At 43.3% G+C, this 23,191-nt stretch overlaps 1 protein-coding gene across 2 annotated transcripts in view; it reads left to right on the forward strand.

The window, feature by feature from the left end:
• The window catches only part of ARHGAP10 (Rho GTPase activating protein 10), a 351,925-nt gene that overhangs the window by 210,431 nt on the left and 118,303 nt on the right, over nucleotides 1-23,191 (forward strand). For both annotated transcript variants that reach the window (XM_040418526.1, XM_040418527.1), the window contains exon 19: nucleotides 901-1,039. In XM_040418526.1, the coding sequence (XP_040274460.1) occupies nucleotides 901-1,039 (139 nt within the window). The remainder of the gene's footprint in view (nucleotides 1-900; nucleotides 1,040-23,191) is intronic.

The raw sequence follows: 23,191 nt of genomic DNA on the forward strand, positions 1-23,191 counted from the left end.
TAATGTAGGAAAATGCTGTAGTATTGCCATGGACTTAAATGGCCTCAATCCAGCAGTTCCCCTCTCTGCACCCAGCAGCTGCCACTCTGCTCCGTGCGGTGGTAGTGGGGGAGATAATGAGTGGCACATACACCAGTCATACAACCAATCCTGGAAGGCTGTCAAGCCTATCATCTAAGTCCTGGCTGGTTGGCCAACCGGAGAAATTGGACATTGAACTAACCCGGTTTCTGGCTCCGCATCCAGTCAGAGGATTAGGCAAGGAATTTAAATCGGATACTGACTCTTGGTCAGCGCTATTTAAGTGGATAAAACAAATATGTTGTGCTATATAGAAAATAATTAAATCTGTAAATACACCTCTCACCATTTCTGTCTCAGTTTATAGTGTACTTGTCAGCTAACCTCACAACAACCCCCTTTGCTACTATCCACAGATGCAAGACACCGCGATGTATCGTATACCATTCAAGCCTACCTTGATCTGTGCAGTGTTAAACACAGAACAGGAGCAGATCTTTCCCTTATACCTTATCTCTGTATAGGCTCCAGTCCTGGTTTTGTGTGAATAAAGCATAGGTGCGACAGTGCCAGGCTATAAAGGCAAGGGACATGGTACCACCCAGTTGTCACTCATAGGTTTCCAGGAGAAATAAAAAAAGGAATGCTCCAGAACTTTTTATTTTATGGCAAGCACAAATGTTTTCTAAAGGAGACATTTCAGAAGAGGTGACTGGTTCTCTTTAAAAAGTATTTCCAGGTACATAATATTTATTGGTGTAGCCAGTAACATTGTATGTATGTTTATAGTATTATACAGAAATGAATAAGCATTTTTACATTGTACATTTGTACATTGATGTTCAAATGTTAAAGTATATTTTGTATGCTTGGTTTTAGATTTTTTCCAGCCCTCCTGATGAGTCTGTGAATGAGCCGACATCCATTTCTCCTCGTGCCCCACCTAGACAGTCACGGAGGCAGCGTAGCAAGAGGCCCCTTGCAGTTTACAACCTCTGTCTTGAACTAGATAATAATGGTAAGATGATCTGAAACACCTTAACATAACGCTTTCTAATTTAGCAGCACTGAAGAAAACTTTATACAGCTACTGATAAAGACAACCCAGTTAAATATTTGAACATGTGCAGGTGTAACAGACTGGAAGTGAACTTTTTTTGTGTCCTGTTTGGCTTGGTTTGGGGAAAACCGCAACATAAATTAAGACCATGCAAATTAAAATTTGCAAAGCATGTGGATTCAGTTGCAGAGATTTTTAAATCTAAGCCCTTTTGCTGCTGTCACAAATGCTGCAGGTTTTCGGCATCGGAAATTATACTGTGGAAAATCCACGATCTGCTTTATAAAATTATAGGGGTTTGTGTGGGACACTTAAAAATGTCTGCGGATAAAAGGATTGCGATAATACAACAAAATAAATACTACTCTGGAAAATACCCCACCGTTGCAGCATCTCTGTTCCAGTGCTCTCCTCAGTCTCTGTTGTTGTCTTGCAGTGATGACATTGTGACCACCCACACATGACTACTCCAGGCAGTGATTGGCTGCAACAGTCACATGCGGTGGTCGGAACATCATCTCTGCAGGACAGCAACAAAGACCAGCGGGAGCGATGCAGTGGCAGCGGATTTTCCAGGTGAGTAGTAAATATTTTGCTTATTTTATCACATCCCCTTTTTTTCTGACATGAAATCTCCAAGACAACCTCGTTTAACATATTTTTTTAAATAACAAAAAAATGGCATAGATGAGGTGTGAGTTTAATTCTTTAGATTAGACTCATATCATACTAATTCATCACCGATGAAGAGGAAAAAAATCACCAGGAAACATGTGGAAATGCTTACCCACAGACAATCTGGACACATGGCATCAACAAATCAATGATATACAAAAGTTGACCTATATGGCAAGGGGGTGTCCAGTGTGTCTTTCTAAATGCTCTAGAATTTTGGTTAAATCTTGCCAACTTTTAGGTCAGTTAGTATATACAGTGGATATAAAAAGTCTACACACCCCTGTTAAAATGGCAGGTTTCTGTGCTGTAAAAAAATGAGACAAAGATAAATCATTTCAGAACTTTTTCCACCTCCGCAATTCCGTTCCGCATTCTGCGGAACGGAATTGCGGACCTATTCATTGTGCGGCCCTGATCCGGATATGCGGACCCGCACTTCCGGGTCTGCATTTCCGTTCTCGAAAAAAATAGAACATGGCCTATTCTTGTCCGCAATTGCGGACAAGAATAGGCATATTCTATGTGATGGCGATGTGCGGTCCGCCAAATGCGGAACGCACATTGCCAGTGTCCGTATCTTGCGGATCCGTGGATCCGCAAAACACACGGATGTATGAATGGACCCTTAATGTGACCTATAAACTGTACCACTCTATTGAAAAACAAACTGAAATCTTTTGAATCGAAAAAAAAAACTCTCAGGCTATGAGCTGTGCTGCGATTGGCCAGCGCTACAGCATGAAAGAAAGAGACGCCGGCAGGTTCCCCTGGGTGGAGCCTAACATGTGAAGATACCGGAGGCTATACCGGGCGAACGGAGCGGCGCCCAGGGATAATAGTAAGTGCAGGGGGATCCCTGGGCACCGCTCTACATGTCTGTATACTTAGTTTAGATTTTTTAATCTAGTGAAAGGTCCTCTTTAAGCTAGAGGGAATTATGCACAGTTCCAAATACCAGTCAATATTGGCACAAAACCTTCAGGCTTCTGCTAGAAAGCTGAACATGAAGAGGAACTTCATCTTTCAGCAGGACAACGACCCAAAGCATACTTCCAAATCAAGGAATGGCTTCACTAGAAGAAGATTAAAGTTTTGGAATGGCCCAGCCAGTGCCCAGACCTGAATCCGATTGAAAATCTGTGGGGTGATCTGAAGAGGGCTGTGCACAGGAGATGCCCTCGCAATCTGACAGATTTGGAGTGTTTTTGCAAAGAAGAGTGGGCAAATCTTGCCAAGTCAAAATGTGCCATGCTGATAGACTCATACCCAAAAAGACTGAGTGCTGTAATAAAATCAAAAGGTGCTTCAACAAAGTATTAGTTTAAAGGTGTGCAAACTTATGCAACCATATTATTTTATTTTATTTTTATATTTTTTCTTCCCTCTACCTAAAAGATTTAAAGAGGACCTTTCACCAGAATAAAACATCTAAAGTAACTATACAGCCATGTAGAGCGGCGCCCAGGGATCCCCCTGCACTTACTGTTATACCTGGGCGCCGCTCCGTTTGCCCGGTATAGCCTCCGGTATCTTCATAGTTAGGCTCCACCCAGGGGAACCTGACTGCGTCTCTTTCTCCTATGCTGTAGCGCTGGCTAATCGCAGTGCTCAGCTCATAGCCTGAGAGTTTTTTTTTTCTCTCAGGCTATGAGCTGAGCGCTGCGATTGGCCAGCGCTACAGCATGGGAGAATGAGACGCCGTCAGGTTCCCCTGGGTGGAGCCTAACTATGAAAGCTGTTTTCCTGCAAAGGTTACATAGCCACAATGGTGTAGAGAAAACAAAGGGGAGATTTATCAAAAGTGTTGTCAAGGAAAACTGGCTTAGTTGCCCATAGGAACCAATCAGATTCCACCTTTCATTTTCCAAAAGAGCTCTGAAAAACACCACTTTTTCTAAATCTCATCCAAACTCTTTTAATTTTGCGCTTTTGAGAGATGCAGTGTTTGAATAACTTGCAAGGGCACTAAGAACACCACATCTCTGTGGTGTTCGGCCCCACTGATCTAACTCATGGCCTATTTAGTGGTGTGTTATGTTGTAAGTGTTATTTTGAGAGAGCACTACTCACAAAAAGTTAGGAATATTTGGCTTGTGGGTGAAATTTCAGGATGAACCTAAAATCCACTCTAACTTTAAAGGTGAACTTAATCTGACCTTCTCGAAACTTTTGAATGCTCGTGTACAACGGTTCAGTACTTTTTGCACAACTTGTTGTCTTCTAACAAGGAGCTTAACGGCAAAATTCACAACAGGTGTTTGATCCATGAATCGCCCAATAAATTTTCTGGTTAAATTAGAATTGGTATTTAAACAGTCCTTCTCATCATGCTGTTCACATTTTGACATCATGAGACCAAGACGACACCTAACAATTGATCAACAGTACCTCGCCATTATGAGGCTTCAAGCAGGATGTTGTCAGACGGCCACTGTGCTTAGAGTGTTACAGATTGTCATCAGCAAGTTGCAACAGAGATACAGAGAGGCTGGTAGAGTCATAGAAAGGCATAGAAGTAGGCATCATTTTGCCACATCCCACACTGATGACTGCTTTATTGTGAACAATGCCCTGCAGAACCGGATGAGGATTGCCACACAACTCCAGACACATTTAAAGTAGGTGAGCGACACCCAAGTGTCACGGAAGACCGTTCAGAACTGTTTACATCAGCGTGGTGTGCATGCTAAACGACCTGCAAGGGTACCTAACCAGACCATCGGGCACAGGTGTTATCGTTTGCATGGGCCAGGGAGCATCTACGCTGGATGAAGGACCAGTGGGTCTCAGTACTATTACCTGATGAAAGTCTATTCACGCTGTGCAGAAATTATGGCCGCCAACGATGTTGGAGACATCAAGGAGAGTGCTGTGCATCAGCCACTGGTGAGCTTTTGGTGGTGGTGGTGTTGCAGTGTGGGCAGGTGTCTAGTCAATACAGGACTGCCCTACACTTTGGGAATTGTACAGTGACAAGCCCATACTACTTGAATAACATCATTAATCCAGTGATTGTGCCTCTGCATGAACAACACAGGCCTAAGCTCATCGAGGTCACATCCTTCTGCCCTACTTTCATGATATAATATCACTGTAGCGTGAACTTTTTACATTTTCCATAAATTTCAGCCGAAAGCCAAATATCCCCTACTTTTTGTGAGTAGTGTAAATGTAGGTATACAGTAAATAGCCTCAAACTGACTTGGCTGTTCGAAACCAAAAATCATTTTACCATAGAACATGTTCCCAGAGCATTACAGAACTAGGTGAAACTTAAGATGGGCAGCAGAGTTGTTGTTTTTTATTTTTTGTCTAATTAAAGCAGTAGCTTCCTTTTCACCTGATGGGCTGGTATATGTCGATATACTTTTTTCTGTATACACTTTCTTATGCTGAGCTGTCCCAGAAAAACACACGACGCGTGGTATACTTTCATAGCATTTAATTCTATGGATGATGCATGCTACTGTATGCCTATACAGTGCTGTAATAAAAAACTGGTGTGGATACATAAGAATCTTTAAAGATTATGTACACCTTTATAATTATTGCATTGTACTAATTTTGAGCTAAAAATCCTTTTTTAAATTGGTCTTTAATTATGCAGCCCTTTTTTCTGTACAGCCTTGTGTTCCTCTAGTAGCAGGATCCAAATTTTCCCCTTTTTAGTCAGCCAGCTCCACCGATGGCTGCTTATCTCTGATCCCTGAAATTATAAACACTCATTATAGCTCAGTTCTCATCTTAGGCCCCTTTCACACGAGCAAGTTTTCTGCACGGGTGCAATAAGTGACGTGAACGCATAGCACCCGCACTGAATCCTGACCTATTCATTTCAATGGGTCAGTGTACATGAACGTTTTTTCACGCATCTGTTCTGCCTTGCGTGAAAAACGCAGCATGTTCTATATTCTGCGTTTTTCAGGCATCCATGGCCCCATAGAAGGGAATGGGGCTTCAGTGAAAAACGCATTGTATTCACAAGCAAGTGCGGGTGCGATGCGTTTTTCACTAATGGTTGCTAAGAGATGTTGTTTGTAAACCTTCAGTTTTTATCACGCTCGTGAAAAACGCATCAAAACGCATTGCACCACGCGGAAAAAACTGAACAACTGAACGCAATCGCAGACAAAACTGACTGAACCATTCCTGCGTACGGTCGTTCCTGACAACCTGCCCATGTAAATGTGGCGCCGATCACCCGATGAATGAGCGAAACGCTTGTTCATCGGGTGATCCTGTCATTCATACAGGCACCACCGAACATGGCTTCTGAGCAGCAGATTGTACGGTTTAAACGGCGAACTGCTGCCCAGAAACCATGATTCTGTATAAGGACGAGGGATCGCATTAGTGATCACACGTCCTTATACAGTGAAGGAGATCGCTACATGTAAATGCAGCCGTTTCATTCACTAAATCCAGCAAAGTGAAAGTAGGATTCACACAGCTAGACAGTTAACCTTTTGTGACAGAACGGCTCAATATTTTTTATAAAGACCACTTGAAAAAAATGACTTTGAGTAAAATGCAATCTTGAAAAAAATGGCTCTGGAAGTGTATATAGCCTTTAAACTTTTTGGGGGTCATTTGTTGAGACCGGCGTTTTTAGACACGGGTCTTAATAATCCCTATATCTGGCGGTGGGTCCACCAAAGTTATGAAGAATCGCCAGCCTCTACATAACTTAGGCGCATCCAGTGCCAGTCTAAATGTAAGCCAGCTTCCTAATACAGGTGTAGAAAATGATAAATGAGACGGACTTACCTGTCCGTCCCCTTCTCTGCCACGGCCCTTTTTTTTAACCTGCCGTGAGTGGGGAGAAGTCGCATATTGCGCCGCAATCTGAGCCAGAAATACACCTTATATAGGAGTATCCTTGGATAATAAATGACCCCCTCTGTTCCTTTTGGAAGGAAAAAAACTGCACTGAAACTTAAATGTGTGAATGTAACCCAATGCAAATTGCTACATTTTAAAAACCTGCTTTGTTTGGATCCCCAGTCAAATATCATATGTGTTTTAAGTGTGCTATATATACCAGGACAATCAACTTCTCAAAATCAGAATTTTCCAGTTAACACTTGCTGTGTACACAGGCAAATGGGCAGGCAGCTCAGAATTTATTTTCCACTGTAGAGTTTACCACATAAGCTTTTTAATGAAAATGATCCTTCTTGTTATACATGTAAATAGAAACTTATTTCCATTTGAAAATATTTCCTACATATTTCCTATATAGGAGTTCATAAAATTAATGCATAATATAAAGCAAAGAAATGCATTTTTAAAATAGAATGCTGAAGGCATAATATTTGCTGGTTCATTGCTGGCGTCTCGGTTGATCTATGGCCTCTCCTATCTTGAGGACAAGTCTACAGAGTTTAGCAAAGTCAGCAAACTTTATGCCTGTAGCATTTTCTCTTTGTAACTACAGCTCCTTAGAAATTAACTTTGCCTGCTTACTGTAAATATTGTTTATATATACTGTAGTTTATATTTTGTTCCTTGCTGCATGTTACTTCTGAAATATTGTGTGATGTCTTGGTGTAATTCTGAATATCTACTGTACATTGAATAATAATAATATAGTCATATGTGGTATACATACTCACATATATAGAGAAGGGTTATAAAAAAATATAATTTGGCTGCTGAAAACATACGGCTAGATTCATATGTGCAGTGAGGTTATGACAGAGGCTTCCATAACAGATTTCAGCAAAAAAAGCAAAACTACCACTGCATGCAGTATTTTTTATTCTACAAACTGCCAATATCCTTACAGGAAACCCAGTTTGACCACCTTCAAAACAGCATAAATTGTTCTACTTGTATGCAGTTTTTGAAGAAGCAGCACAGCGGTTGTTCCAAACCTCTTCTGTGGATGTAGACTTGCACAGAATCCTCCTGTCTCTTCATGTCATCCCAGACAGACTCGATGATCTTGAGATCAGGGCTCTGTGGGGATTCCTTGTTCTGCTTGACACTGAAGATGGTTCTTAATGACATTGGCTGTAGGTTTGAGGTTGTTGTCTTGCTCAAGATTAAATTCAAATTTAAACTATTAAGACTTCTAGAGGAAGATTTATCAAACTGTTGTAAAGTGGAACTGGCTTAGTTGCCCATAGCAACCAATCATATTCTACCTTTCATTTTACACAGCTCCTTTGGAAAATGATAGGTGGAATCTGATTGGTTGTTATGGGCAACTAGGCCAGTTCTACTTTACACTAGGGATCGACCGATTATCGGTTTTACCGATATCGGCCGATATTAAGGATTTTGAACGTTATCGGCATCTATTTTGCCGATATTCCGATAACGAATCGGGAACAAGGATTGCTCTGCTGACAGCGCTCTCTGTGTTCCCTCAGCAGCACAGGGGAGAAGGAAGCAGTGTCTCCCTCCCCCCTGTGCCGCTGCCGCTGCTGCCGCCAATGAGAGGAGGGAGGACAAGAGGAGGGGAGGGGCTGTGGCCACTGCGCCACCAAAGAAGATACCTCTCTCATTAATTCATATACAGGAGGCGGGAGCTGGCTGCAGAATCACATAGCCGGCTCCCGACCTCTATGAGCGGTAGTTAACCCCTCAGGTGACGCAGATCGCAGCTACCGCTCATAGAGGTCGGGAGCCGGCTATGTGATTCTGCAGCCAGCTCCCGCCTCCTGTATATGAATTAATGAGAGAGTTATCTTCATTGGTGGCGCAGTGCGCCCCCCCCCCCCCCCCCCAAAACCCAGTATTATACATTGGTGGCGCAGTGCGCCCCCCCCCCCAACCCAGTATGAATCATTGGTGGCGCAGTGCGCCCCCCCACCCAAGCCCCCCCAGTATTAATCATTGGTGGCAGTGGCCACAGGGTCCCCTCCTCCTCAGTGGCAGTTCCGATCGGACCCCCAGCAGTGTAGGACACTACTGAAGCCCTGGCTGCCATGGTCAGCTCCATGCTGCTGTGTGCACTATGCACAGAGCAGCAGGGACAGTGTGAGGTCCTATTCACCCTGATAGAGATCTATCTAGGTGAATAGTACAAGGGTTCTAGTCCCTAAGGGGGCTAATAGTTAGTAAAAATAAAATAAAAAACACACCAAAATATTAATTATAAATGAAAAAGAAAGTTTTACAAAACAAAAATACACGTTAACAATAAACATATTCATTTTCAGCTGATTTGTGTTGGAAATTTTTGTATTTTTTTTTTTTCAAAAATGAAAATTCACAGAATATCGGTATAAATTATCCGCTATCAGCCTGAAAGTTCACAGATTATCGGTATCTGCCCTAAAAAATCAATATCGGTAGATCCCTACTTTACACCGGTTTGATAAATCTCCCTCCCCGCCCAGTTTTGAAAGCATTTTAAGGCCAAGTTCACACCTCAAAACCAGTAGTGAAGCCTACTCAGAGATCAGGTGTAATATAAAGAATTGCTCCTGTTCTGTATTTTTGACCCGTGCCTGGTTTTGGTGTACTGATTGAAAAAAACGGATCAAATAACTTAAGTGTGAACGCAGCCTTACTTTGCAGCATTTTTTCTACACCTACTGTATCTAAAAAGGTTTGCACAATACTGTACATCATTATCATACTATTGGTTCATATAGTAACCTTTGCATATGACTGGTTCACCAAAACCCTTTTCTGGTTTTGCATAGCCATTTTTCATCTAGTGCATCTGATTTACTTACACAATGCATTATAGGTATAGTATAACTCACATAATATGTCATATCATATGTGCAGGTTCTGGCAGGAGCCTCCATTACAGATTCCAGCAAAAAAAGGAAAAACCACCACTGATTCCCATACAGGAAAACCCAGAGTTCCCTATTTTTTCAATGTGATCTGCTGGGTGCCGGCAGTGTTCAGTGTATGCGGATACCAGTTTTCTCCAGATCAGATCAGAAAACTGGAATTTCACCACAAATGTGAAGCTAGCCTTTTGTGGCACTTTATAAATCCATAATCACTACAGAATATGACGCACTGTAAAAGTACATTCAAATTCAAACCGAGTTTCACAGTATGACAATATGAACGCTAGAATGGGGATAAACTTATTTTATTTTTACAAAATGAATAGCTCTACTTCCAAATTAGTAATCTCCATCTCCCCCATCCCCTCTTCTGGCAGTTGTAACCCTCAATGATCATCTATTGCCATTGAAATCTGCTAGCACATACAGTACATGTTTCGTGCTGCAGGAGACGCATACTGTTACACAATACCCATCGAAATCAAGGCGCCTATGTTCCTTTTTTATAGCAAATCTCTGCTATGACTAATGCGTTGTGAACATCATGTTTATGGCATCCGTTTAAGGCTACATGCACACGACCGTTGTGTGTTTTGCTGTCCGCAAATTGCGGATCCACAAAACATGGATGGCGTCCATGTGCGTTCCACAATTTGCAGAACTACACAGACAGCCATTAATATAACTGCCTATTCTTGTCCACAAAACGGGCACTTTTTGCGGACCACGGAGCGGAGCAACGTATGCGGACAGCATACGGAGTGCTGTCCGCATCTTTTGTGGCCCCATTGAAGTGAATGTGTCCGAATCCAAGCCGCAAAAACTGCGGCTCAGATGCGGACCAAAACAACGGTCGTGTGCATGTAGCCTAATGCATATGTCAGGATGTGTTCGTTAAACAGATCCTTTCCATACCGTGGCATCTGCCACCCATATGTTCCCGTGAGGTGTGTAATTTTATTTTTATTTTTTACTGGATATCATTGTATAGAACATGATAGTCCACTACAAAATTCAACACTTTTTTTTATGTTTTAGGACAATATACCAAAAAGCCAGCTTTCTAGACATAAAAATAATACAGTGGTCAATTTTATGAAATGTAAAAGTTTTATATACTGGAAAGGCATTTAGGGGGAAAAGGGGCAGTGCATTGCAGGAAACAGATATTAAAATAAAAGATAAGTATGTGTATTTGAAATAAATGCTCCTGGGCACTAGCAGTGTGTACTTACTGTCTATTCCACATACAACAATGGCTAGTTGTAGATAAAAGGATGACACCCAATGTAATCAATAATCAACTTGGATTGTTATGTTGTATCAGTAACAACTGGGATGGACAACATATTTGTATGCATAGTCAAACACTCCTAATCTGGAGTATAAATTGTGTCTGTCCCTTGATGCAAGCAATAGTTCACCAAAACGAGTCTCCATGATGAAAATAAATATATATAACAGTAATGATAGCTGCTGTTATGTAACTAGTAACTTTTCAGTGACTTTTTACTGTGTCCCTTTGCGTAGTTGCAAAGAATAATGATGGCTGGGACTTTTTGTACCAAAGATGTGAGTAGATCAGCAAATACATTTTGTAATCTGTGGCGATTGCTAGAGCACCTATGGACTGCACCTTTTTTCTTACCAGTATATAAATATTGTTTTATTGTATATATGTACCATATTTATTTGCTTTAATATACCTTTTATAAGACGCACCTAGGTTTTAGAGGAGGAAAATAAGAAAAAAATATTTTTGATCAGACCCCAACATCAGACCTCAGATCCCTCTATCAGATAGAGCAACATGTCAGACCTCAGATTGGACACCCATTTCATATCAGACCCCCATGCCAGATCTCAGATTAGACCCCCATGTCAGACCTCAGATGAAACGCCTATATCAGATCAGACCAGCATGTCAGACAATGTGTTGTAGCCCTTATCTCTGAAGTCCTGACAGCTCATAAACACTCATGCTAAATTTTTTCAAACTGATAACAATATGGCAAAAATGAGTGTTTATGAGCTCAGTATTATATGGCTTAAGTTGAGCCACTTAATCTTTTTTATTTGTGGTACAGGTACACTTACCTACACTGCCCAGGTAGATGGCAGAAGGACACTGACAGCTATAATATTCTCCCACACTAGCACAGTGCCTGCTCTTAAAAACCACTGTCCTTAGTCACCCAAGCAGCAGTAGAAATTATGTTTTACATTGAAAAGACTGAGCAGTTACTGGTGGAAGATAGTATAATACTAGATTATGATATTGTATGTTCTGCAGGCAAAATAACTCTCCTGTAGAAGAGTCCTTTGTTTGTGTGTGCTTCAGTTATTTTCATGTCTCATAGTTGTTTTGTTGTTTCTTTGCGTTGTTGTTTCTGAACAGCTACAGAACATGTAGTAAAAAGGTATCAGTAAAGGCATCTGATAAGTGGAGAAAGGAATTTTGAATAGACCACACACCGTATACTGCCTGTTGATTTACTACTGATTTATGGTAAAGAAATGTAATGACTCTGTCATGTTGAACATGGTGTCTAATCTGCAGGTAGCATGTTATAGGGCAGGTGGAGCTGAGTAGTTTAATATACAGGGTGGTCCATGAAAAAGTAGCCCGCCTGCAATATCTCCAAATCAAACTGCCTAATAGTAAATTTGTCTTAGTTGCCCAGAGCAATCAGTCAGAGCTCAGGTTTCAGTTCCTACAGGGCTCTGAAAAAATGAAAGCTGAGCTCTGATTGGTTGCTATGGACAACTAAGACAGATTTACTATTGGGCAGTTTGATTTGGAGATATTGCAGGCGGTCTACTTTTTCGTGGGCCACCCTGTATAATTTTGTTGGAAAATATTCAGTATAACTTTGTAACTTATTAATTTAAAGGGCTTCTGTCACCCCCCAAAACTCATTTTTCATTTTTGGGCATATTAAAATCTTTATTGTACGATTAGCCACTCCAGGTGCCATAGATGCGATGCCGTTGGAGCCAATTTTTGGCATATGATGTGGGATTGTGAGTTCATTCGACAGTTCTGGATTTCAGTTCTTGAGGTCCTCGCAACTATGGTTCCTGTGACATTGCCGTTATGCCCCAAGATGTGCATTCTGGGAATCATTGATGAAGAGTCGTGGTCACACTACCACAGAATTTTCTTAGCGGAAACACTATTTCTAGCTAGAAAGGCAATTGCCATAAGATGGATGGGAGATTCCCCCCCCCCCCCCCTCGAAGGGACAATTGCTCACTCTTGTGTACCACGCAGTCTCCATGGAGAACATCGTGTATAACTATAGGGGGTGTCCACAAAAATTAGATAAAGTCTGGGGCGACTGGTGTGCCTCTCCTCTCACCTTACACTCATCGCGTCTGTACTCGACGGCTGACGGGTCACATTGATCTTCGAACCAATATTCAGATACTTTATAGCACTGTTATCACTGATGTTAATGTTGGAGCATTTATGTGTGTGATTTGTCTATTCTGTGAATATTGTATGCTGTCAGGGTTAAAAACACGTCCTTTTACATGCTAGAGTCCTGATAAATGTCAATGTCTTTATGTATCACTGTTTTCTTGCTATTTCTGAGGCGCCCCTGCGTGGGCCATCACATTGCTACATGTATGCCGTACTTGTGTCATTCTCTTTTAATAAAACGAGTTTAAAAAAATAAAAATAAAAAATAATCTTTATTGTACGACTATTCCCTATATAGGGCTCTTACCTTGTTCTGTGGCTTTGTTTCATTAAAAATCAAGCTTTTAAAATATGCTAATTACTTCACTACCAGCAAGTAGGGCGTCTACTTGCTGGTAGCCGCCGCATCCTCCTTTTAAAAAAACGCCCCTTCCTCCAGTTGATTGACAGGGCCAGCGAGCGCTCTCCTCCTCCGGCTGGCCCTGTCTGCAATTCAAATCCTGCGCCTGCCCCTTACGTGTCTTCATTCGGCGCAGGCGCTCTGAGAGAAGGACGCTAGCTTCCTCATCACTTCCTCAGTGCGCCTGCGCCGATGACGTCTTCTCTTTCGGGTTTAGAGGTGACGTCATCGGCGCAGGCGCGCTGAGGGAGTGCTGAGGAAGCGAGCGTCCTTCTCTCAGAGCGCCTGCGCCGAATGAAGACAGAACAAGGTAAGAGCCCTATATAGGGAATAGTCGTACAATAAGGATTTTAATATGCCCAAAAATGAAAAATGAGTTTTGGGGGGTGACAGAAGCCCTTTAAATCTCTGCTCTTTATATATTAGGGTAGGTAATCTTACCAATAATTGACAGCCTTCCTTGTATCAATGTGCACACAGAGTCAGTGAGGGTCTTCTCACAGGTTCTTAGAGCTTCTCACTGTTTTCTAAACAGTCAAATTCACAGTGTGGCAGTGAAGGTTGTCCCTTGTGATATAACAATTTCCCTAATGCAGAGGTAGTGGTCCCTTATATAGCAGAGCCTCTAGTCAGACATGCTTCAAGGAGTCTTACCATAACCTGCTCTTTTCAGTCTCCACAAGTCACTTGTACCACCTGGAGCTGCTGTGGCATCCGACTTCCCTACTGTACGGTCATATTCTTTCCTCTTGTGGCCCTTAAACGGTCTGATGAAGGAACCTGTATATTTTACACAAGCATCCTTCGTGGATGTATTTGTGTGTGCATGTGTGTATGTGTGTGTATATATATATATATATATATATATATATATATATATATATATAGAGCAAAAATCGGACTGCACTCGAGACGGTTCTTCAGTAAAACAGTGTGTTTTTATTCACCCATTTGGTGGCAAAGAGCGACGTTTAGGCTCATACATGAGCCTTTCTCAGAGTTGAAACCAGAGGTTTACATTCACTATATAAAAAGACACATATGCATGTTTTTCTCGATATCTGACATGAAATCAGAATAAACCTTTCCTGTTTTGGTCAATTAGGATTACCATAATTATTATTATTTGCCAAATGCCAGAATAATGAGAGAGAGAGAGAGAGAATGTTTGTATTACTTTTTGCAATGTCAAACGTTTACATACACTAAGATTGCTATGCCTTTAAACAATTCTGGACTGCCCATATGATGATGTCATGTGTTTGGAAGCTTCTGTTAGGTTTGTTGGCAACATCTGAGACACACCTGTGGATGTATTTATATGCACACCTGAAACACACTGCTACTTTGTGTAACATCATGGGAAAGTCTAAAGAAATCAGCCAAGATATCAGGAAGATAATTGTGGACTTGCACAAGTCTGGCTCAACCTTGGGTGCAATTTCAAGATACCTGAAGGTGCCTCATTCATCTGTACAAACAATTATACACAAGTACAAACAAGATGTGAATGTCCAGCCATCGTACCGCTCAGGAAGGAGACGGGTTCTGTGTCCCAGAGATGAACGTGCTTTGGTCCGACATGTGCATATCAACCCGAGAACAAAAGCAAAAGACCTTGTGAAGATGATGGCGGTAGCTGGTAAGATTGTGTCAATATCCACAGTGAAACTAGTACTTTATCAACATGGGCTGAAAGGCCACTTTGCCAGGAAGAAGCCATTACTCCAAAAGAAACATAAAAAAGCCAGATTCATGTTTCTAAATGCACACAGGAACAAAGACCTACATTTTTGGAGACATGTCCTGTGGTCTGACGAAACTAAAATTGAACTTTTTGGCCATAATGACCATCTTTGCGTTTGGAGAAAAAAGGGAGAAGCTTGGAAGCCTAAGAACACCATCCCAACTGTGAAACTCGGGGATGGCAGCATCATGTTGTGGGGTTGTTTTGCTGCAGGAGGGACTGGTGCACTTTACAAAATAGATGGCATCATGAGAAAAGAAGATTATGTGGAAATACTGAAGCAACATCTCAAAACATCAGCCAAGAAGTTAAAGCTTGGGCGGAAATGGGTCTTCCAAATGGACAATGACCCGAAGCATACTGCCAAACTGGTTACAAAGTGGCTTAAGGATAACAAAGTCAATGTTTTGGAGTGGCCATTACAAAGCCCTCATCTCAATCCTATTGAAAATGTATGGGCAAAGCTGAAAAGGGAAGTGCGAGCAAGGCGACCAACAAACATGGCTCAGTTACACCAGTTTTGTCAGTAAGAATGGGCCCAAATTCCAACCAATTATTGTGAGAAGCTTGTGGAAGGATATCCAAAACGTTTGACCCAAGTCACAGTTTAAGGGCAATGGTACCAAATATTAATGTATGTAAACTTTTTGCAGAAAGTAATAAAAATGCTTTAAAACATTCTCTCTCTCATTATTATTATGGCATTTGGCAAATAATAATTATGGTAATCTTAATTGACCAAAAACAGGAAAGATTTATTCTGATTTCATGTACTTAGAAAAACATGCATATGTGTCTTTTTATATAGTGTATGTAAACTTCTGGTTTCAATACACAGTCATGGCTGAACGTGTTGGCACCCCTGAAATTTTTCAAGAAAATGAAGTATTTCTCCCAGAAAATTATTACAATTATACGTTTTGTTATACACATGTTTATTTCCTTTGTGTGTCTTGGAACAACACAAAAAACATAGAAAAAAAAAGCAGCAAGAAAATAATATGATTTCACGCAAAACTCCAAAAATGGGCTAGACAACTTAATATTTGGTTGCACACCCTTTGGAAGAAATAACTGAAATCAATTGCTTCCTATAACCATCAGCAAGCTTCTTACACCTCTCAACTGGAATTTTGGAGCACTCTTCTTTTGCAAACTGCTCCAGATCTCTCATATTTGAAGGGTGCCTTCTCCCAACAGCAATTTTAAGATCTCTCCACAGGTGTGGACTTTTTAATGGCCACTTCAGAACTCTCCAGCGCTTTGTTCCCATCTATTTATGGGTGCTTCTTGAAGTATGTTTGGGGTCATTGTCCTGTTGGAAGACCCATGACCTAAGATGAAAACCTATCTTTCTGACACTGGGCTCTACAGTGTGACCCAAAATCCGTTGGTAATCCTCAGATTTCATGATGCCTTGCACACATTCAAGGCACCCAGTGCCAGAAGCAGCAAAACAACCCCAATACATCTTTGAACTAGGGGTGGGCGATATGGCCTAAAATCTATATTGCGATATAATTTTAAGCATGTGCGATATATATTGTTTTCTATATTGGGGGAGGGGGGGGGTTTCAAATTTTTTTTTTTTTACTTTTTATTTAATAACTATTAGCCTCCTTAAGGGCTAGAACCCTTGTCATATTCACCCTAATAGAGCTCTATTAGGGTGAATAGGACTTTACACTCTCCCTGCTGCCCTGTGCTTTGTGCACACAACAGCAGGGAGCTGACCATGGCAGCCAGCCTCTGATGTGCACCCCAAGCCTCTGATGTGCCCCCCAGCCTCTGATGTGCTCCCCCAGCCTCTGATGTGCTCCCCCAGCCTCTGATCTGCTCCCCCCCAGCCTCTGATCTGCTCCCCCCAGCCTCTGATCTGCTCCCCCCAGCCTCTGATGTGCCCCCCCCCCCAGCCTCTGATGTGCCCCCCCCCCAGCCTCTGATCCGCCCCCCAGCCTCTGATCCGCCCCCTCTGGTAACTCAAACCCACCCCCCTCCCTCCCCAGTATTAATCATTGGTGGCAGTGGCCACAGGGTCCCCCTCCCCCCCCCCCCCATCATTGGTGGCAGTGGCCACAGGGTCCCCCTCCCCCTCCATCATTGTTGGCAGTGGGCAGCTCCGATCGGTTACCATGGCAGCCAGGACGCTACTGAAGTCCTGGCTGCGATGGTATGTTAGTGAGCAGCATTATACTCAAGTGCGCCGTGGCCGCCGGGCGCTCCTTCTCATAGGTCTGTGCGGCGCATTGCTAATGCTATAAGCATTAGCAATCCGCCGCACAGACAGAAGATGAAGCGCCCGCCGTCACGGCGCACATGAGTATAATGCTGCTCACTAACATACCATCGTAGCCAGGACTTCAGTAGCGTGACTCCTGGCTGCCATGGTAACCGATCAGAACTGCCACTAATGATGGGGGGGAGGAGGGGGACCCTGTGGGATATGGCCGGCACATTCATTGGTGGTGCAGTGGCCACAGTCCCTCCCTTCCTCCTCCTACTCTGTCCTCATTGGTGTTCAGCGGCAGCCGCGCACAGTGGGGAGGGAGGGACTCCCTCCTTCTCCCTCCACTGTGCCGGCCGGCTCATCAGGAGAAAATGGTGCACGCAGAGAGCGCGATCATATCGCGGTCCGGCGATATAGGTGATATGGCGAAAATCCATATCGTGGCCCAAATTTATATCGCATATCGCCTATATCGCCTATACCGCCCACCCCTACTTTGAACCTCCACCATATGTGACTGTAGATACTGTGTTCTTTTCTTTGTAGGCCTCATTCCATTTTCGGTAAACCGTAGAATAATGTGCTTTACCAAAAAGCTCTCTCATCTGTCCAAGTCGTTTTCCCGAAAGGATTTTGGCTTACTCTTACTCTCTTACTCTTACTTTTTTGTGTCTTTGTGTCACTGTGTTGATTATGTTGCACACCATGGACAAAGGAACATCAAGATCTCTGGAGATGGACTTGTAACCTTGAGATTGTTGATATTTTTCCACAATTTTGGTTCTCAAGTCCTCTTCCTGTTATCCATGCTATGTGTGGCACACACGGACACATAGCAAACATTGAGTCAACTTCTCCCACATTTATCTTAATTTATCTTTTTTAATTTAGAAAAGGTGCCAACAATTTTGTCCAACCCATTTTTGGAGTTCTGTATGTGTTTTTTTTTTCCTGTTTTTTTTGTGTTGTTCCAGTACACACAAAGGAAACAAACGTGTATAACAAAACAGAGATATACTGTATTTTTCGCTTTATAAGACGCACTTTTCCCCCTCCAAAAGTGGGGGGAAAATGGCAGTGCGTCTTATAAAGCGAACACTGCCATGTTTACTTTGGTGATGCTGATACATCGCAAGCCGCGATGTATCAGAGGGGTGGGAGGAGGGAACGGAGGCTGGCAACACTCGCGACCAGGCCCGATGCAGTCACTGTACTGTAATACATCGGGCCCCGCTTACGGCAATTTTCACATGTACAGTCTATAATCTTCAAGCAGTATCTCTGCTTTAAACTAGGGCAATTCTCTGTAGTAGTACAACTCACTATGAAAGCGGCAGGCAGGGCGGCAGCGTAACCTTGCGATGCTCACTCATTCACGCTCCTCCCACTTCCTTCATGAATGAAGTGGGAGGAGCGTGAATGAGTGAGCATCGCGAGGTTACGCTGCCGCCCTGCCTGCCGCTTTCATAGTGAGTTGTACTACTACAGAGAACTGCCCTAGTTTAAAGCAGAGATACTGCTTGAAGATTATAGACTTTACATATGAAAAATGCTTCATTACAATCTGCTTTCTTCTATAACAGTACTCACTATGAAAGCAGCGGTCCAGCCGGCGCGTGACGTCACTCACTCGGTCATGCTCCTCCCACTTCATTAATGAAGCTGGCAGGAGCGTGACTGACTGACTGAGTGACGTCACGTGCTGGCCGGACTGCTGCTTTTATAGTGAGTACTGGTATAGAAGAAAGCAGAGCCATTAAAAGATTTTACATATAAAGTCTACTGTGTGCCCTGTGGTGTAATGGGGGTCACTATTCGCACAGGGACAATATACTGTGACACATATGATACTGTGACCAGCATAAGATCATCTTATGCTGGTCACAGTATCATATGTGTCACAGTATATTGTCCCTGTGTGAATAGTGACCCCCATTACATAAGATGCTATATATGATGCTACATCCCCCGTAGTAGTGTATCATCCACACATCCCCCTCATAACAGTACGTCATCCACAGATCCCCATAACAGTGCGTCATCCACAGGTCCCCCCATAAGTGTCATCCACAGGTCCCCCCAAAACAGTGCGTCATCCACAGGTCCCCGATAACAGTGCGTCATCCACAGGTCCCCCCATAACAGTGCGTCATCCACAGACCACCATTAGTTCTAAACCCACCAAAAGCACACCTTTTGGTTAAATTTTTTTCTCTCTTATTTTCCTCCTCAAAAATCTAGGTGCGTCTTATCATCAGGTGCGTCTTATAAAGCGAAAAATACGGTACTTCATTTTCTGGAAAAATTTCAGGGGTGCCAACACTTTCATCCACGACTGTATGTATATATATATATATATATATATGTGTGTGTGTGTGTGTGTGTGTGTGTGTGTGTGTGTGTGTGTGTGTATATATATATATATATATATATATATATATATATACTAGCAGAAGGACCTGGTTTCACACGGGTGTATTTCATCTATTTTATTTAATGTTTGTGTGTTTCGTTAAGATATCTACAGTATCCATTATAACAGTGACATCTACATTACCCCGCCCCTTTAACAGTGACCTCCACAGCCGCCGCCTCTTTATTAGTGACCTCCACAGTACCCCGTCTCGTTAACAGTGATTTCCACAATTACCCGCCCCTTTAACAGTGACCTCCACATTACCCCATCTCTTTATCAGTGATTTCCACAACACCCCCGTCCCCTTAACAGTGGATTCTACAGCAATCTGCCCCTTAACACTGACCTCCATAGCGGACCGTCCCCTTAACTGTGACCTCCACAGCAACCTGCCCCTAGGGCAGTGATGTCGAACCTTTTAGAGGCCGAGTGCCCAAACTGCAACCCAAAACCCACTTATTTATCGTAAAGTGCCAACACGGCAATTTAACCTGAATACTATAGTTCAATATAGCATATATTCCATGTACTTTATCATTTAGCTATTAAAGCCTGCCTACATTCAGTGCCCTGCCTGTGCTGTTCATAGTGCGTCCTGCGCTGATGAATGGCAGGAATTGTCTAAGGCATATTGGTACACCATAGACTTTTTTCACAGTGCGGGTGCCCACAGAGAGGGCTCTGAGTGCCGCCTCTGGCACCCGTGCCATAGGTTCGCCATCACTGCCCTAGGGTGTCTAGAGGTCAGATTTTAGGCCGGACAGTCCGGCTTTCAGACTCCTTGTCCTCTGTCAGGCGCAGGGCCTGGACCGACACAGGGATATCCTTTTGAACAGCTCACACTCAGACAGCAGCACAGTGCTCTCTGAGTGTGAGCTACAGGGAAAAAGTCACCCTCACATCCACCCCTGCAGCTGACAGAAGTTGATTTTTACCTTCATTTTTTCAATCCCCGTCGGCTGCAGAGTGGGAGTAAGCGTGACCTAACCAATTCGAGGGCGTGGCTTAGCGGGACCTAGGGCCAGTGTTTTTAAATTCGTCTTTTGAGGGTGGCCTGAATGGCCACCCTACCTGCCCCCTTAACTGTGACCTCCACAGCACTCCGCTCCCTTAACAGTGTCATCCACAGAGCCCTGCCCCTTTAAAGCTGACCTACAGCAGTGAAGAAAAATTGGGTTGTTATGGAAGCCTGGTGTAAAACTGTGTGTATGTGGAGACTAAGGGCATGCGAGCTTCGACCAGACTTCTATTGACTAATGCATTTTTTGGTAATATCTAGGGCTGCACGATATATCGAAAAAATAATCGAATCGCGATAATCGCCAAATGCGATATGGCGATTTGGCCAACCCGAAAATGCAGCGATTATATATGAAGGGGCCCCGCGCACATAACTGGCTTTGTGTGTAAAGTATTTTACTACTGTCTGAAAAAAGCTCTCTCCTATTGATAAAATGGCCAGCCTCTGTACTCACTTTCACTATGAATGCATTGCAGCGAGCGGCAGCGAGCTGGCCGGCCGGCGCGTGACTGACGTCACTTAGTAACGCTCCCGCTTCGTGAATTAAGTGGGAGGAGCGTTACTAAGTGACGTCAGTCACGCGCCGGCCGGCCAGCTCGCTGCAGTGCATTCATAGTGAAAGTGAGTACAGAGGCTGGCCATTTTATCAATAGGAGAGAGCTTGTTTCAGACAGTAGTAAAATACTTTACACACAAAGCCAGTTATGTGCGCAGTTTAGGACACATGAGGGGACACATAGGGCCATGAGGGGGACCAGCATAAGATGCTATATGTGTGTCTTATGCTGGCCCCCCTCATGGACCTATGTGTCATAGCACACATCCCCTATAACAGTGCCATCCACAGATCCACCCCATAACAGCATCATCCACAGGTCCCCTGTCCTCCACAGATCCCCCATAACAGTGTCCTCCACAGATCCCCCATAACAGCGTCCTCCACAGATCCCCCACATAACGTCATCCACAGATCCCCCACATAACAACGTTATCCACAGATCCCCCACGTAACAGCGTCATCCACAGATCCCCCACATAACAGCGTCATCCACAGATCCCCCATAACTATGTCATACCCAGCCGCGTCAGCGGCTCATATAGAAAAATCCAAGCAAATAGACCTCTAGCACAATTCCTTTAAAATATCGCATCGCATACCGTTATCGCAATTTTTAGGACCCTAATCGCAATCGCACCAAATTCCCATATCGTGCAGCCCTAGTAATATCTCAGGAACGGTATGTGCTAGAGAGCCGGTCTAAAACCTTCCCGGACACCTGATGTACCTGTGTGCCAAATTTCGTGATTGTAAATGCAACGGTGCAGGTTCCTTTAGCGGACATACACTCAGCTTTATAAAGTATCTCACAAAAGTGAGTACACCCCTCACATTTTTGTAAATATTTTATGGGACAACACTGAAGATATGACACTTTGATACACTGTAAAGTAGTCAGTGTACAGCTTGTAAATTTGGTGTGCCCTGAAAATATCTCAACACACAGCCGTTAATGTCTAAACCGTTGGCAACAAAAGTGAGTACAAAAGTGAGTACACCCCTAAGTCAGACTGGTCAAATTGCGCCTAAAGTATCTCCATTGGGCATGGAGTTCAATAAAACTTCACAGATTGCCATTGGAATCCTCTTCTACTCCTCCATTACGACATCACGGGGCTCTGCTCCTTACACTCCTCCACCTTCCGTTTGACGATGCCCTACATATGCTCAATAGGGTTTAGGTCTGGAAGCATGCTTGGCCAGCCAGCACCTTTACCCTCAGTTTCTTTAGCAAAGCCAATAATCGTCTTGGCAGTTTGAGATCGTTATCATGTTGGAATACTGCCCTGCGGCCAAGTTTCTGAAGGGAGGGGACCATGCTCTGCTTCAGTATGTCACAGTACATGTTGGCATTCATGGATCCCTCAATGAAGTGTAGCTTCCCACAGCCGGCAGCACTCATGCAGCCCCAAACCATGACACTCCCACCACCGTGCTTAACTGTAGGCAAGACACACTTGTCTTTGTACTCCTCACCTGGTTGCCGCCACACACTCTTGACACCATCTGAACCAAATAAGTTTATCTTGGTCTCATCAGACCACAGGACATGGTTCCAGTAGTCCATGTCCTTAGTCTGCTTGTCTTCGGCAAACTGTTTGCAGGCTTTCTTGTGCACTATTTTTAGAAGAGGCTTCTTTCTAGGACGACAGCAATGCAGACCAATTTGATGCAGTGTGCGGTGTATGGTCTGAGCACTGATAGGCTGACCCCCCCACCTCTTTAACCTCTGCAGCAATGCTGGCAGCAGTCATACAACCTCTGGATATGACGCTGGACACGTGCACTGAACTTCTTTGCTTGACCATGGTGATGACTGTTCTGAGTGGAACCTGTCTTGTTAAACAGCTGTATGGTCTTGGCCACCGTGCTGCA

This window comes from Bufo bufo, chromosome 2, assembly GCF_905171765.1.
Source record: "Bufo bufo chromosome 2, aBufBuf1.1, whole genome shotgun sequence".
In the NCBI taxonomy this organism is placed as follows: domain Eukaryota; kingdom Metazoa; phylum Chordata; class Amphibia; order Anura; family Bufonidae; genus Bufo; species Bufo bufo.